Here is a 15,851-nt window from a genome sequence, read left to right on the forward strand (position 1 = left end):
AGTCAACAATTGGTAAGAATCACATGAGGTTGTATGAATGAGAATGTAATTCATATGATTTAGTGCAAATAAATAGGAAAATAATCTTTGAAGGGTGTAGAGTTAGAGGACTTTCAAGTGACAAGTTAAAGCCACCAACTTGATTTATGGTTTAGGTTTTGATACGAGATGTAAGCTCCCAGGTGGAGGAAATCAAGGGAACTCTAGAGTGAGAACTGGTATCTTCCCTGCCTAGCAGGTCTTCAGAAGTATTCAATTTATAGCATCTCTACTAAGGGTAAAGAATATTATTGCTCTTATTTGGCACAACATAATTTGCATACTTCCACAACAGAATTCTTATACTTATTACTAATTCATGAAAATGAAAAATATATTTTCATAATCTGTGTTTTTCTTTTACATAAACTCAAGTTATTTAGAAGTTGTTATTGTTTTGTCAAAATATCAAAAACACCAAAAGGATTTTAATTTTAATTACTGTCAAATTATCTATAGTTTAAGTGATTGTCTTTTTAAAATAGAAGTTTTTTGTTTGAAAGTGCATATTGCGTATTTTCCCCGTGGGATCGATATTTGGGGCTTAATCAAAAAGTCCTATATTACTTGATAACGATATGTATACTTGCGTAGTATCCCAATATATATATAAATTAAAAAGTTAAATTCTTATTTTATTCAGAATCAAGTTTTTTGTTCTGCTGAAAAGTGAAAATATAAATGAAAATTATAATTAAAGTCATTGTTATACTGTTGCATATAAGCAGTTTCAGGATCATTATGCATATTAAAAATAATTAATAATATCTTTAACACTACGACAGATATTAAGGGCAAAACTAAAGATAATGTCAAAGTGAAATTGGATTTGAAAGAATATTGCTAGAAAGGGAAGTTAGAACTTCAAGAGACAACTATAGCTAAAATGAGAAAGCCTAAAGCTAAGTATTATCTATCATTGTATCAATGAAGAACAATATAATAATGGTTGTAATCTCTGAAGTTTCTTAGTGGAACCACGCGAAACTTGAATAGCAACATTAACTTCAGAGCAAAAAAAAAATATTCAGCTTGACAAGTTATAATTGTTACATTTTCTTGTAGTGCTTACAGTAAACTACAGTTTTTATCGAAATCAATATTTTCTTCAAAAATTTATGTGCAAGAAAATAGAAATTTGATACATTGAGACATCTTGAAGTATTTCATTGATTTTATACAAGATAAAGCAAATACATCTGTGTCATGAGTTTATAATAAATGGACTAGTACAGTACAGATGGATACATCTAGTTGAGAGGTATGTTTTCTCTGTGTCTAATTATTTAAATTAAAAAATTTATTACCAAAATTTACTAAATAACGAACGATGTTGCGTATTTTTAAATAAAATCAAAAAATCGTAAAAAATAAAATACGCCCTGCGGAGTCAATATGTGAGGCATACTTTCTAACGGAGAGAATTACTTTCTATTTGTATTACTTGGAGCATCAGCAACCAATAGATCAAATTATTGGTACGGCACTTTCGCAACTTGCATTTGTTGCCCTCATTTTTGGGTCACATGTAGCTTTCAGAGTCATAATGAGCTTTCGAAAATGTCCCAATGCCTTTGAACCATAAGAAAACAAAATTGTGCCCTTGCTGGCCTCGATTGGCCACGCCCAGGTGTGATCACGCCTACTTGGGGCATGACCACGACATCACTAATCCGCGGCCTTTGTCCATGGATCCTCATCTCGACCGTCCATTAGATCGAACGATTGAAAGCATCCGGCAACCGTGGTCGGTTGCAGAACCCACCGAAGTAATAACCGATGAACACTTCTTCTAGAAGTGCCTTCTTCTGTCTTCGATCTCCAATCTCCAGTCAGTCGTCGTTTTGTAAGTGTTTTAATTTAAGTATTTGAGTTAAGAATCAACTTTAGGTTGACTGAATAGCCTTGGATTAGGATTGGGTTAGGGTTCGACTCGGGTCGACTCGAACCCGACCTAATCCTGATACCTAAAACTTAAATCAAATACTAAAACCTAAGCCAGGTCTGACCCAGCCCAGACCTGACTCCCAGACCTGACTTAGTTGATACTTAGCCCAACCTAACCCAAACCCTAAAACCTGACCGAGGTCTAACCCAACCTAGATCCGGCATAGCTCAGGTCTATAGCCCAACCAAACCAAAACACTAAAACCTAACCCAAGTCTGACCCAACCTAGACCCAACCCAGCTCAATTCTAGCCCAACCTAGACCCGACCCAGCTCAAGTCTAGCCCAACCTAGCCCAGATATGAGCAAAACTAGACCCAACCCAGCTCAGGTCCATCCCAACCAAACCCAAACACTAAAACTAACCTAAGTATGATCCAACCCAGACTCGACCTAGCTCAGGTCAAGCCCAACCTAACCCAAACCCTAAAATCAAACCCAGGTCTGATCCAACCTGGACCTGACCCAATCGAGACCCGACCCAACTCAAGTCTAGCCCGATCTAGAGAGAGTTTTTCTTTTACAATGGTCCCTGAACATAGAGTCCCTTATTTACGTTATTTTAATGACAACAAGGGTGCTTAAATTTCCTTTTTTTCTAGCTGGACAATTTATATTCCTTCAAAATTTATTGGGACACTTTCAACACAAATTTGGATATTTGCTTTTTGTCATGGATCTTATTATTTGCTACTCCAAGCTTATTTATGAATATTGTTTGTTTAGAAGATGTTATGATACTTGCTATTTTGGTGATTCTTATATATGGTAGCTGAATAGACATTGATTAACATGGATGCATATAGAGAAAGACGTAGAAGAAGAATTGTAGCAGCGATATGTTTTTTGTATGAGTACTATAACTCATACATAGCTCGTTCTCCTTGCATGAAATTTTCATTAATTGGTGATAAGTGGATTGGCGAGTTGCTTGTGGGGCACCCAGCAAGATTCAACAATACATTTCGTATGACACAGCCCGTATTCATCGATCTCTTGTAGAAACTACGCAAGAAACATGGACTTCATGGCTCCTCCAACAGGACTTCTAGAGAGGTCTACACTTTATCACATAATGAATCTATAAGATGAGTGATGGAGTGATTCGAGCACTCATCGAAAATAATCAGTAGATACTTTTTAGTTGAGTTGAAAGCTCTATTCAGTTTATCATCATAAATTATCAAGCCAGGTGACTCAATATTTGAAAGGGCTCATATAGAGATTGCACATGACTCGTGGTATATGTCATATTTTAAAGTAATTCTTTTTATTTATTAATTCTAGTAGTCAAGTCAATACAGTAATTTTCATACCCTTGTTAAATTTCTTAGAATTATATTAGAGTGATCGATGGAACACACATGGATGCACGTGTATCGAATAATGAAAATGCCGCATTCATGAGGTGGTGTGAATCACCAACACAAAATGTAATAGACGCATGTGACTTCAATATGTATTTTACTTTTTTTTATAACTAGCTAAAAATGCAGTACACACAACAGTCGTATATTCAAATTTATCACGAGAACTCGAAGTACAAATTCCCTCATCCACTTCTATGTTTGCTCCACATAAACCATAATTAGGTATCTTTTTAGTGCACCATTAATTATTGCATGTCAAATAAATAATATTAGGTCGATGCTTGATACACCTTACAAAGAGGGTTTTTGAAGTCATTTCCAGATACCAAATATCACATCCCCAATTATGAAAGATCCAGCAAATACTGCTAGGGTAGGAAAGAAATGTTTAGCAAGAAATACTCGTCCTTACGCGGTGTCATTAAAAGAATATTTGGAGCATGAAAAAAAAATTTGGTCGTACTACGGGATATGCTAACATATCAGTTCCCCAAGGATGTGCAGATTGTGGTGGCCAGTGAGAGGTGAAAACTTTTATTGTTTGTTGTATCGATGTTTTTTCGAATCATTTATATTTTGAATTTCAATTTTATTTCTTGTTCTTTTGCATGTATTCTACCCCACTTGGATGGCTGATGAGGTATCCATGAAGATAATATGTAATATAAATATTTATAACATGTTTTATTTTTTATTTTTTGGAGGACAATGATGAGACATTCGACCTTAAGGGTTCTTCTAGATGGTCTATATATCGTTATTGGTTCTTGACACATGTGAAATCCCAATGAAAGCAAATAAATTCACTTCTTTTTCAGTGTTGTCTTTTGACTCATTTGAATGGGGTTTTTTAGTGATATGCATGTGACACATATGAACTCAGTATTACGTGGTTTAAAGGCAACCAATAATTATTTTTTTATAAAGTTTGTTGTCTTCTTCCACTCACAGATTCATCAGTTTGTATACTGTGCTCTCGAAGATCTCACACTTTCATAAAACTTGCATTGATTACTTTAATATTTTTTTCACTAATGTTGCATCTAAGGATTTGTACTTTATTGTTATAAACCTTCAGAAAAGATGAGCTCGATGCTTGCGGTACCTTCAGAGCATTCTGCTGCTACTGTGGACTATAATGTTCTTTGTTTACTCTGCGACAGTCACATAACTACGGGAGAGTTTTACATGTGTCCGAGAAGAAGAATAGAAAGTTGTGACTTCTTTAGCTGAGCAGATGGATTGGAGGAATCGATCGCCGATAGTAATCAGGCGTGGCGAGTTTCCTTATAAGATGGTTTATCTCATGACATAAACCAAGTTCATTTTAAAAAAAATATTATCATATTATTAATTGTTATTTTAATGCTCTTTTTTTTTAATTTTGATAGTCGTGTTACTCACAGTTTTGTGAAGTGTCTGTTTTTCTTTTGTAACGCTCAAACTAGATGTTTTCTTTCAAACATGGAATATGCTAGTACAAATAATTTTGTTATAAACAACACTATAGTATAGGCGCAGAAAGATCATTTGTTCAAAAACAACTACAACAATATTATTTCAAAACTGCAAAAAAATAAACAGACAACTTATCCGCAATAGTTTCCTGCCACAGCTACTGTGCAGCAGCATTTAAATAAGTTGCAACTGAAGCAAAATGGATCATGACCACCACAAAGATTCAATTTATGTAAACTAAAATAGATTTAATTCACATATATAATCATTATGATTCTTATAGAACCTATTTTTTAAAATCATATAGATGATAAAAATGAAAAGTACATGATCATTCTGATGAAGTTAATGACTTTCTTACACGTTGACATGAAAAACTATTGCAAAAATTGTTGATATTTATGAAAGAAGCTACAATATTTGAGAGCAATCTAAAGGCAAAGAGAATGAATCTTCATCAAGATTTAACATTATTGCAATTGAACATAAAGATGATAAAGGCGATGAAGAAGAATATGATTTTAATTATGATGCTAAGAAGGTTTTTTGGACTTATGATGATGATGATGTTTCTTTCGATGATTAGTCTAATTTCTTATAAAATTAATATGCTTTAAGAAACTTGTATGAGTTGAATTTTAAATGGCTGAAGTGTTGATAGTTGAGCATTTGAACTTGAGAATTATTTTTGTTATTTCCAATGACATGGTAATGTATCTTTCAGTTAACAGTCTTTCATCTTTTTTCTTGTCCATTATTCATTAATTTTTAATATTTTGCGCTATAATGCACCATTCAAAAAATATGAAATCAAACTGACCTCATATTTTTCATAGTTTAAATGAAAGAGCATTGTACCTCAAATCCTGTATCTATCCCAAAGGATAAACACAAGACTTGAGGAAGAGACTCGATCAAATAAACTAAGAAATATATGACATCCGTTTGGTCTGAACCATTCACCATGAACAAATATGACTATAACTGAACCTTTCAACAACTAATAAACTTTTTTTAGCATGCGCTCACATGAACTTATTTAGTGAATTTAATATTTATCAACATTTGTGAACAGAACTATAAAATTAGGACAATAGCAACATGAAAGACCAAATTCACGCATGCCACAGTTATTCACTTCAATTGCTGAAATTTACATTTCATCCACTCCCATTTTCCCCTTTTTATTATTATTTCTAGACAGTGCAAAGCAAATTTGATGGAATATATTCCATAATGCATTGTGAATAGATTTATGTAATTGAAGAAGTACTATTGTGCATACCATTTTACACATCAAAACTCCACATAGTACAGATGTATATGGAATAACTGCATCAGCTAACAGATAATCCTTAACAAGTACTTCTGTCTGATCTCTGTATGACTTCATTGTATTTATTGACCTGCATGAGAACAGGATCAAAAAAAGTATCCTAAAAAATAAAACCATAAATTAGTAATGTGACCTGGAAATCAAGGTAATGTGAATAACTTTGAAAACTTTTGTAAATGCTGTAACAGAACGATTGCACGGAAACTAAGTACCACAACCCTTGAAAGCATTTCAATTTGTTATGACATTTATACATATCTTATAAGTGATGGGGCTGCCTTTTCTTTAGAAATTTCTGAATGGTATGTAGCATTATGTCCAATATTAAGGGGATAACTTACACTCAGAGAAGATTGCATGAACTACTGACCATAGATTCGTTCATAAATACTGCAATCAAAGAAAGCATGCCTAAGGATCATTTCTCAATTCAAGATTTCAGTTCCGAGAAATAAAACCCATTCAAGTGAAATCTTCTCAACGATCATTAAGTTTCCCTTGACGAATGTTGAATTGATTGGAACAGGGAACATTTCAAAAGATAAAGCTATGTGTACTCAAAATATGTGTAAACATTGTTAGGGGATTTACACACATAACACATAATTTTCATATATTTACAATATCTAAAACCTAAAAGTTTAATATTTACTCATATAGAACATTAATGTCTCAATCACATCAAAATATATCCGTGAAAAGGTCTATCTCACATTAGAAGTTTAAGATTAGTGGCATTTTTAAAATGATATATGAATTCAGTTGTTACATAAGTAAATATCAAAGTATAGATGTTAGAAATGTAAATACATAACAATGATCTGGTAGTATACAAATCCCACGTATCTTATGGACAAAGGCATTTAGTTCTTTCTCTAACTTCAAACGGTAAAACAGCACTCTCCACTCCAATGTTGACAAAATCACTCTTCTAAGAACTGCTATGGAAGCAGCTCGATGAGGAACAACATTATCTTAACTCTGAGGACCTCGGGGAGCTGTTTCTTCTGATGCCCTGAGCCCTAGCCTTTGTAAGGTAATTCTACAACATGGAGTTTTAGCCAGTTTCAACATACGCAAAATAATTAGCAAAAACAAATCAGGCTTCTCCACTGATCAGCCCTACTGAAAGTAACTGTAATAGTCTCCACAGAATCAAATTAATTTCAGCTAAGAACAAGTCCTTTTTAAATTTTCTTTATTTTTTTTAAAGTCAGTAAAAAGTCAAGGTGAAAAAAAAAACTTTCAATAGGAGAAAATAATAAATAACCGCTGATCTAACAATAAACAACAATTAAATTCAAGAATCATTTTCCTATAAAACAAAGGCAAGCACTTGTAATCAACAGTGCAACCATTTAAAACATACCATCAAAAAGAAAGAATTTAACCAAAGAGTCCACGCAGAGAAATCAACAAAGTATATGCTAGGAAGGTTTAGATGAACTGAAGAATGACATCAGAACTGCCAAGCAGGTTCAATGTTTCCCAGCTTGTTCAAGGATTTTCCAATACAAGGTGTTAACGGTGGATTGTGGTCCCTGCAAGAGAGAAGAAATGATTTGGGTATCCTCCAAGCTTGTTGGAGTATAGCCATGCATTACTTTTCCGCTGATTGTAGGGATGAATAGCGGTAAATAAATTTATATATAGCATGAGGATGATTGAAAAGGGGTACAAAAAGATTGAAATCATCAGTTCCCTTCTCATCTTCTTCCTCTTAACATCTTTTTGGATGCTGTGAGCATCATCAAATTGCCTTTGTTAATTTTATTTACCTTACCCTTTGTTCTATCAATTGGTCCATTCAATGACATATCAAGTGCACCGATGAAATACCACATTGCTGGAGGACAAAAGGCAGGGACGCAATGTTGAAAGTGACAATCGCAAATGCCCCAGCATAGTAAGTCAATTTGATTGGCGATGTTTTTAGAGAAGTCAATTTTATATTAAGACTCCTAGAAGCAAAATGTGACTGGAATGCCAAGATAATGTGACGAGCAATAGATCCATGGATTAAAAAACACTATTCAAGCTCATGCAATTTTCAGTTTAGTAATGCGCATAAGGCAATAAAAAAATGGATATACAAAATTGAACATATCAATGAATTTCCCAACCTAACGGATGATGATAAACAAATTTTAACCTCCTTTTACATAGATATCTCAAAAAAGTAGTGCCACTAGCTTTGTATAACTCGACAAATAAAAGCATGTGAGGGATTTCAAAGATTTGCAAAACCAGTTTGGGCCATCTAAGTATGGAGACTAGAGAAGGGAGATATAAAATCTGATACAAATGACTTCAGCCATAAGTAACAACAACAACTTGAACACTCTCTAATTAGAAATTGGATTGAAATAAATTTTTGCATAGTTTTATTTGAATATAGTTACAAAAAAATATTCACAAGGACGTTTAAATTCACTGACCAATGATATTCGCAATGCTAGATCAATATGGAATGTTTCTTCTGGTTCAAGGCATCCTGCCATGTGATGGCTCCTGCAGCATGTACAAGGAAGACCGGCCTGACCAGGCCAAGCCAACCAACCCAGCCTAGAGGGGCGGAAGCCCTAGGAGCTATTGAGGACAATTCCAGCTTCCAGATGGGGCCCAAGTAGCCATTAATCATGTACGAGAGAGGCATTAAGGAGGGTTTTGGGGGAAAAATTTGAATGGATCTTGGAGAGTATTTATTAAGGCTAATTAGCTAAGGTTTGATTAAGGTTTTGATTTTTTGCAATTTTTCTTTTGTCTTTGTGTTTCTTAGCGGCGTCTAGGGTGGAGAGACGATCTACCTCTTGAATTGTAGATCATTCCCTATATCAACTTTGATATTAATCAAATTAGCCCTAGCTTGAGTTTCCCCATATATCTATTACTATTTGCTCATTGATTTTGGCTCCGGTTTGTATCAAATTGGTATTAGAGCAAGATTTCGGAGATATGACAACAAAGAAAGTGAATGTGTTGGAAGAGTTATTGGAAGAAAAAGTAGGTCAAATCAAATACGGAATCGAATAAAGGTTCTCCACCGAATAAAGGTTCTCCACCATAAAAGAGAATATTTTTCTCTATAGACGATACGTATTCTTCCGTGGAAAATCAATTCAGGAGCTTGGAGGAGATGATAAAGGTTATTGAAGTGCAACCCAAGACCCCACCAACAGCTAAATTTGCGACCAAGGGTAGACTGAAGGATCCTTGGCCAAATCAAAAGGAAAAAAGATCGAACGAGAGGAGCATGAGGAAAGCATCCATCATCAAGAACTTCCCCCAAGGATTCCGATGGAAAGTGGATTAGAGATTTCCAATTGAGGGGGCTAAGCCAAATTTGGGAGGAGGGGCTATGTAATGGACCCGAAGAAGAATAAAGAAGGAATGAGAGAAGCAAGAATGATGTATGACTATGATTAAAAGAGGGAGTTTTACCCTAGATGCATGGGAGAACACAAGATGGAGAGTAAGTTGGGACGGTGATGCTATTGTTAGAAAATTGAAGATGTCGATCTTTGCTAAGAAAGACGTGTATGAGTGGACGTATCAGGTAGAGCAATACTTTGCGATGAATGGCTAAATGAGGACAGACTCATTTTCCTAACGAGATACTAATCCATTCACGGGAGAAATTTAAGGATTGCTTGTTGGAACGTTTCTAAATGATTCAGGAAAAAGACCTACACAAGCAATTCTATGTCTTGTCTTAGGAGGGGAATATCATGGAGTATATGAAGAGATTCAAGCAATTATCAAGATAGCTAAGGGGAATTTCTGATGTGGGACTGAAAGGGAACATCATGAAAAGCATAAAGCCTAACATACGGGCAGTATTCCGACCATTGAGACCGCGGGGATTGAGGGAGATGATGGAGCTCGCCCAGATAGTGGAAGACAAAAAAACAAATAAAGAACACATGTAAAAAAAAACACCACTGGAGGATTCCAAATATGTTTCTCGATAATCATGACACCAAGGACCCAAACAGTGTCATTTCAAAAGGAGTCACAAAAGAAAAAGAATACGGGAGCACGTCACAGTGTCAATTTCAAGAGAATCACAAAGGCAAATGTGTGGGACAAGAGAGCAAATAGATTATATTTATGATGTGATGAAAATTATACCCAGGCCACCGGAACAAGAAGCGTACGCTCCAGGTCCTTCTAGTTTTTGAGGGGAGAGGATGCAGACAGTCAGGAGTCACAGGAAAAAATAGTAGAAGAGCACTTGCACTTCGATATAGTGGAGATGTCCCTCATCTCAATTGTCGCATTTACTCCAAACCACACCATGAAGGTGAGGGAACAGATCGTGGAGCAACCAGTAGTGGTGTTAGTGGATAGTTGGGCCACTCACAATTTCATCTCAAATCGAATCATGGGCTAGTTGGGGTTAAAACCGATAGATACAAGAAGCCATGGGGGGTCATCATAGGAACACGAAAGGTAGAAAAAAGTTTGAGAAATTGTAGGAAATTAGTGTTGCCCTATAGGGCATAAATGTGGCAGATGGCTCCCTTCCCTTGGACTTGGGAAGCACCTGTAATAACTGAATTAAATAAATAAATAAAAATTTGAATCAAAATAACCACCGAGCGGTTAGCTTAAATGAATTTTAAGGGGGCTTATACAAATCATTTCATTCAAAGCCTACAGAGAACAATGATCGAGAAGGAGAGCAGAGAGATCGAGAGAGGGAAATCTCATGTGTGCCCTGACTGATTGAAAGAAGAAGAAGAGGAACCATAGCATTGAGAAGGAGCCTTGCGTGCGACCTCTCTGTCATGCCGAACCCTAGCCAAGGAAGGAGGGAGGAGGGCTTCGTGTGTTGTTGTCGTGCTAAGGAGAAGAGGAAGAGGAGGAAGTGTTTTTGTGCTCGTGTGCAGAGGAAGAGTGCTCATGTGCAGAGGAAGAGGAGGAAGAAGATCGTGGGTGCTATGATACGTCGAGTTGTGCGAAGGAGAAGAGGGAGATGGGATCTGCAACACTGTGTCGCATGCAGAAAGAAGAGAAGGGGAGTCAAAGCCAACGAGCCATGAGTACGGTAGGAGTCTAACCTCATGTGAAGAGGAATAGGAGGAATAAGATCGTGTGTTGCTCTATTGGATTGCCTCGATATCGAAAAAAGAGGAGCTTTATCCTATTTAAAAGGAGAAGAAGCTCATCTTTTGTAGGAGGAGGGATTGTGTGTGCGTGGTGGAAGGGAGGCCGCCTCTGGTTTTAAAGGTAAGTGAAGATTTTTAGTTAAGAAATTAATAAAATGTTATATGCATATATGGGTTTGTGTTTCAATTGAATAATGTTAATGAAGAGTTTTAGGGAAATCAAAACTAAAATAAAAAGAGATTTTGATTTGGCATGCGAGTGAGGGAGAAGATCGATCCGAGAAAACTTATAAGGTAAATGTTAATGCTTATATTACTATTAGAACAAATGATTTATTTCTTTAAATTAATGTTATTACAATTCATTCAATTAGAATTAATGAAGAAGGTTGATAAATCCTTGGGATTTGAGACAAGGAAAAGAATCTTAAGTTTAAAAAATGTTAGTGTTTTTAATCATATAATTCTTACATATTTAAGTTACTATTTATTATCAAATATTAGTTTAGAGAAATTATGAGTTTTAATTAGGTGTGTTGATTTAAAGGTGTCAAGGCATATGAGATACCTGGGGACAATCTTGGAAATACAGAGAAAGCACCAGTCGTAAGCCAACTTGAAGAAATGTTTTTTTGTGTAGTTACAGGTGGAGTACCTAGAGCATGTAGTGACCAAGGTTGAGGTAGCAGCGGATCAGTCCAATATCGAAACTATGTTTGGTTGGCCTGTTCCAAAGACTTGAAGAAGTTGAGAGGTTTCCTAGGCTTCACTGGGTACAACTGGAAATTCATGAGAGGGTATGACACAATAGCATGGTCGCTAATGCAGCAACTAAAGAAAGACAGTTTCAAGTGTAGGAAATGAGCAGCGCAAGCCTTCGACCATCTAAAGAGAGTCATGACCAACTTTATGGTATTAGCACTTTCAGACTTCAATAGACCATTTACGATAGAGACAGATGTGTCAAGGTATGGATTGGGAGTCATTCTCATACAAGACAAGAAGTCTATGACATATTTCAGCTAGGTGCTCATGGCCAAAGTGAGACTTAAGTCTGTGTACGAGAGGGAGTTGATAGCAATTATCTTGGCTATCTTGAAGTGGTGACCCATATGTTGGGGCGACACTTCATATTCAAGACATATCAGAGGAGCTTGAAGTATTTGTTGGTGCAGAGGATGGTGACGGAGAAGCATCAAAGGTGGCTATCCAAGTAACTTGGATATGCTTTTGAGATTATGTACCTGCCTGAATTGGAGAATAAAGTCATGGATGCACTACTGAGGAAAGTGAAGGAGCCCTAACTGAGAGTTTTATTAGTTCCCCTAGTCCTTGATTAAGAAACCCTGAGGTGGGAGAATGAGAAAGTTGAAGGGCTGAAGAAGATAAGCGCAAAATTGCTATAGGATCCAAACAATAATCCATGATATGCCTTGAGAGAGCAGCGTCTGCTCTACCAGGGATACTTCGTTCTACCGAGGGCATCGAGGTATATCCTAAATTGTTGCAGGAGTTTCACGGCTACATAAGACATATAGTCGACTATCAAAGGAACTATGTTAGGTGGGAAAGCGCAGAGATGTTGAGGACATGTTGGCAATTTGCATTGTGTGCCAATGGAACATGAATTTGATTATCACACCAAGAGGGTTACTGCAGACCCTAGCATTACCAGAAAAAATTTGGAAGTGATGATGAATTTTATAATGGGGTTGCCACGATCATAGAGGTTTACAGTGATATTTGTGGCAATCGTATTCATACAAGAAGCGCACACTTTATTCCATTATAACGCCCATACACTATTGTCTCAGTCGCCAACGTATTCATACAAGAAGGGGTTATTGTATCATATAAGGATAAGGTGTTCCTAAGCTATTTCAAGGATGGAATTTTCAGATTACAATGGACGGTTCTAAAGAGGACCACAACCTATCATATTCAGATAGATGGTCAGGCAGAAGTTGTCAAGAGAAGCGCGGAGACATACGTTGTTTTATATTAGATATAATGAAGCTTTGAGCCAAGCGGATTGCTTAGGCTAAGTATTAGTAAAATACTTCATACCATATTGTGGCACAAACCAACCCTTTTAGGATTATGTATGAACGAAATCAAACCTCATTTGATGCACTATGAGCCCCGTACTACACTGATATCCAATTTAGACCAGTACTTGTAGGGGATGGAATATTAGCGAAGCTTATGGGTCATCTACTGAAGGCCCAACAGACTATTAAGAGGAAAGCAGATGGACATAAAAGAGATATACAATTTGAGTTGAGGATGGTTTATTTGAAGCTAAAACCTTATCAGCAAAAGAAATTGGCGAGGAGGAACGAGAAATTTTCTCAACTATATTTCGAACCTTTTGAGATTACGACACACGTTGAGGTAATGGCCTACTGTTTGGAGCTGCCATCATCATTATCATTGCATCTAGTCTTTCATGATCACAGTAGAGGCGTGCTATCGGAGATCATAAACCCTCGTATTCACACCTCTAATACTGACAGAAAACATGGAGGTGATTCTAAAACTTTTTGAGATCAGAGGAGTGCACCGTGGAGTGGCCGGAACAAAGGAGAAACCGATTAAGTGGAAAAATCTGTCAGATTATGAAGTAACGTGGGAGCCTGGCAGAGTCATCCCGAAGCAGTTTTCATCATTCTACATTGAGGACAATGTGCTTCAGACAAGACGCCCCTACAGACGAGCCGGTCCAAAGAAGATCTATCTGGACCGACCGACCAGTCGGCCTAGCCCAAACAGTCCAGCCTAGAAGGGCAGAAGCCTTAATAGCTACTGAGGACGATTCTTAAGTCTGAGTAAGGCCCACACAAACATTAATCACAAATAAGAGAGGGCAGAAGCCTTAATAGCTACTGAGGACGATTCTTGCGTCTGGGTGGGGCCCACACAACCGTTAATCACAAATAAGAGGAAGGGAATTGAGTGGAGTTTTGAGAGAAAGTTTGAATGGGAGTATTTATTATAGCTAATTAACCTGGATTTGCTTTAAAATTTTTAATTTGCTGCAGTTTTTTCTTCTGTTATAGTATTCCTAGCAGCGTCTAGGGTTTGTGAAGAGACAATCTACCTCTCGAATTCTAGATCAACCCTTGCATCTTGTTTCTTTGCTTTGATATTAATCAAATTAGGCTTATCTTGGATTTGCCCCACCAATATATTGCAATTTGTTCGCTAATTTTGGCTCTGATTAGTATCACTAAGTTAATCATAAGACCACTTAATCATAAGACCCCCCCCCCCCCCAATCCCAGAAAAAAACTACTACCAACTAAGCCAAAACTCAAAACAAAACCACTCAAAACCCAAACAAAGAATTTACGGCAATAAAGATGACGGAAAGAGGATAATTGTTCTATGCATCCTTTATAATGAGACTTTTCATTGATAGCATGTTTAAAAAGAATAAATATCTTTATTAATGATAAAATAAGAGGTGGTTGTCCAAGTAACTTGGATATGCTTTTGAGATTTGATATCGGCCAGGCTTGGAGAATAAAGAGTGGTTGCACTATTAAGGAAGGTGGATGAGCCCCAACTGATAATTTTATTAGTACCCTGGTCCAAGATTAAGTGGCTGAGGAGGATAAGAGTAGAGTTGCTATAGGATCCGAACAATCATCCAAAATATGCATTGAGAGAGCGGCAGCTATTCTACCAGGGACACTGTGCTACCGAGGACATCTAGGTTATCTTAAACTATTGCAGGAGTTTCATAGCAGTGCAAATGGAGGGTACTCATGATTATATAAGACATACAGTTGACTATTGATGCAGTTATATTGGGTGAGGACGTGCAAAGAAGTTGAGGACATGTTAGCAATATGCAAATTGTGCCAACGACACAAGCATTTGATTATCACATCAGGAGGGTTGCTGCAGCCACTAGCATTACCTAAAAAAATTGGAAGTGATGATGGATTTTATAAAAGGAATTGCCACAGTCATAAGTGTTTATGGTAGTGGATCATCTGAGCAAGTATCCACACTTTATTCCATTAAGACACCCTTACACGATTGTCTCAGCCGCCCAGGTATTCAAACGAAAAGTGGTTTGTTTGCATGGTGTTATGAAATTTCTTCTATCAGACAAGGATAAGGTGTTCCTAAGCTATTGCAAGGAAGAAATTTTCAGATTACAAGGGACAATCCTAAAGAGGAGTTCAACATATTTTCTTCAGATAAATGGACAAACGAAAGTGGTTAGCAGAAGTTTGGAGACATACCTATGTTGTTTTATATTAGATATGTTGAAGCTTTGGACTAAGTGAATTGTTTAATCTAAATATTGGAAAAATACTTTGTACCATACTGCGACATAGACCGCCACTTTTAGGATTTTGTATGAGCGTGATCCACCTCATTTGATACATTATGGGATAGTACTACAGTATTATCCATTACAGACCAGTACTTAGACGACATAAACGAAATATTAGCAAAGCTCAAGAGACATCTACTAAAGGCCCAACAGATCATGAAGAGGAAAACAGATAGATATAAGAGAGATACAATTCAAGCCCGGGTTGGTTTATTTGAAGCTAAGAACTTATCGAGATA

General features: G+C 36.6%; 1 protein-coding gene across 2 annotated transcripts in view; it reads right to left on the reverse strand.

The window, feature by feature from the left end:
• Window positions 1-15,851, reverse strand: part of LOC110019686 (transmembrane protein 56) — a 34,502-nt gene that overhangs the window by 3,698 nt on the left and 14,953 nt on the right. The window contains exons 1-2 of one of the 2 annotated variants that reach the window (XM_020717462.1): window positions 6,492-6,513; window positions 6,100-6,220 (exon numbers count right to left, since the gene is read on the reverse strand). In XM_020717462.1, coding sequence (XP_020573121.1) covers window positions 6,100-6,207 — 108 coding nt within the window. In that variant the 5' untranslated portion in view covers window positions 6,208-6,220; window positions 6,492-6,513. Of the gene's footprint in view, window positions 1-6,099; window positions 6,221-6,491; window positions 6,514-15,851 lie in introns of those variants that run through there. The other variant, XM_020717461.1, reaches the window with a different exon arrangement.

The sequence above is a fragment of the Phalaenopsis equestris genome, unplaced genomic scaffold, assembly GCF_001263595.1.
Source record: "Phalaenopsis equestris unplaced genomic scaffold, ASM126359v1 Scaffold000069, whole genome shotgun sequence".
Taxonomy (NCBI): domain Eukaryota; kingdom Viridiplantae; phylum Streptophyta; class Magnoliopsida; order Asparagales; family Orchidaceae; genus Phalaenopsis; species Phalaenopsis equestris.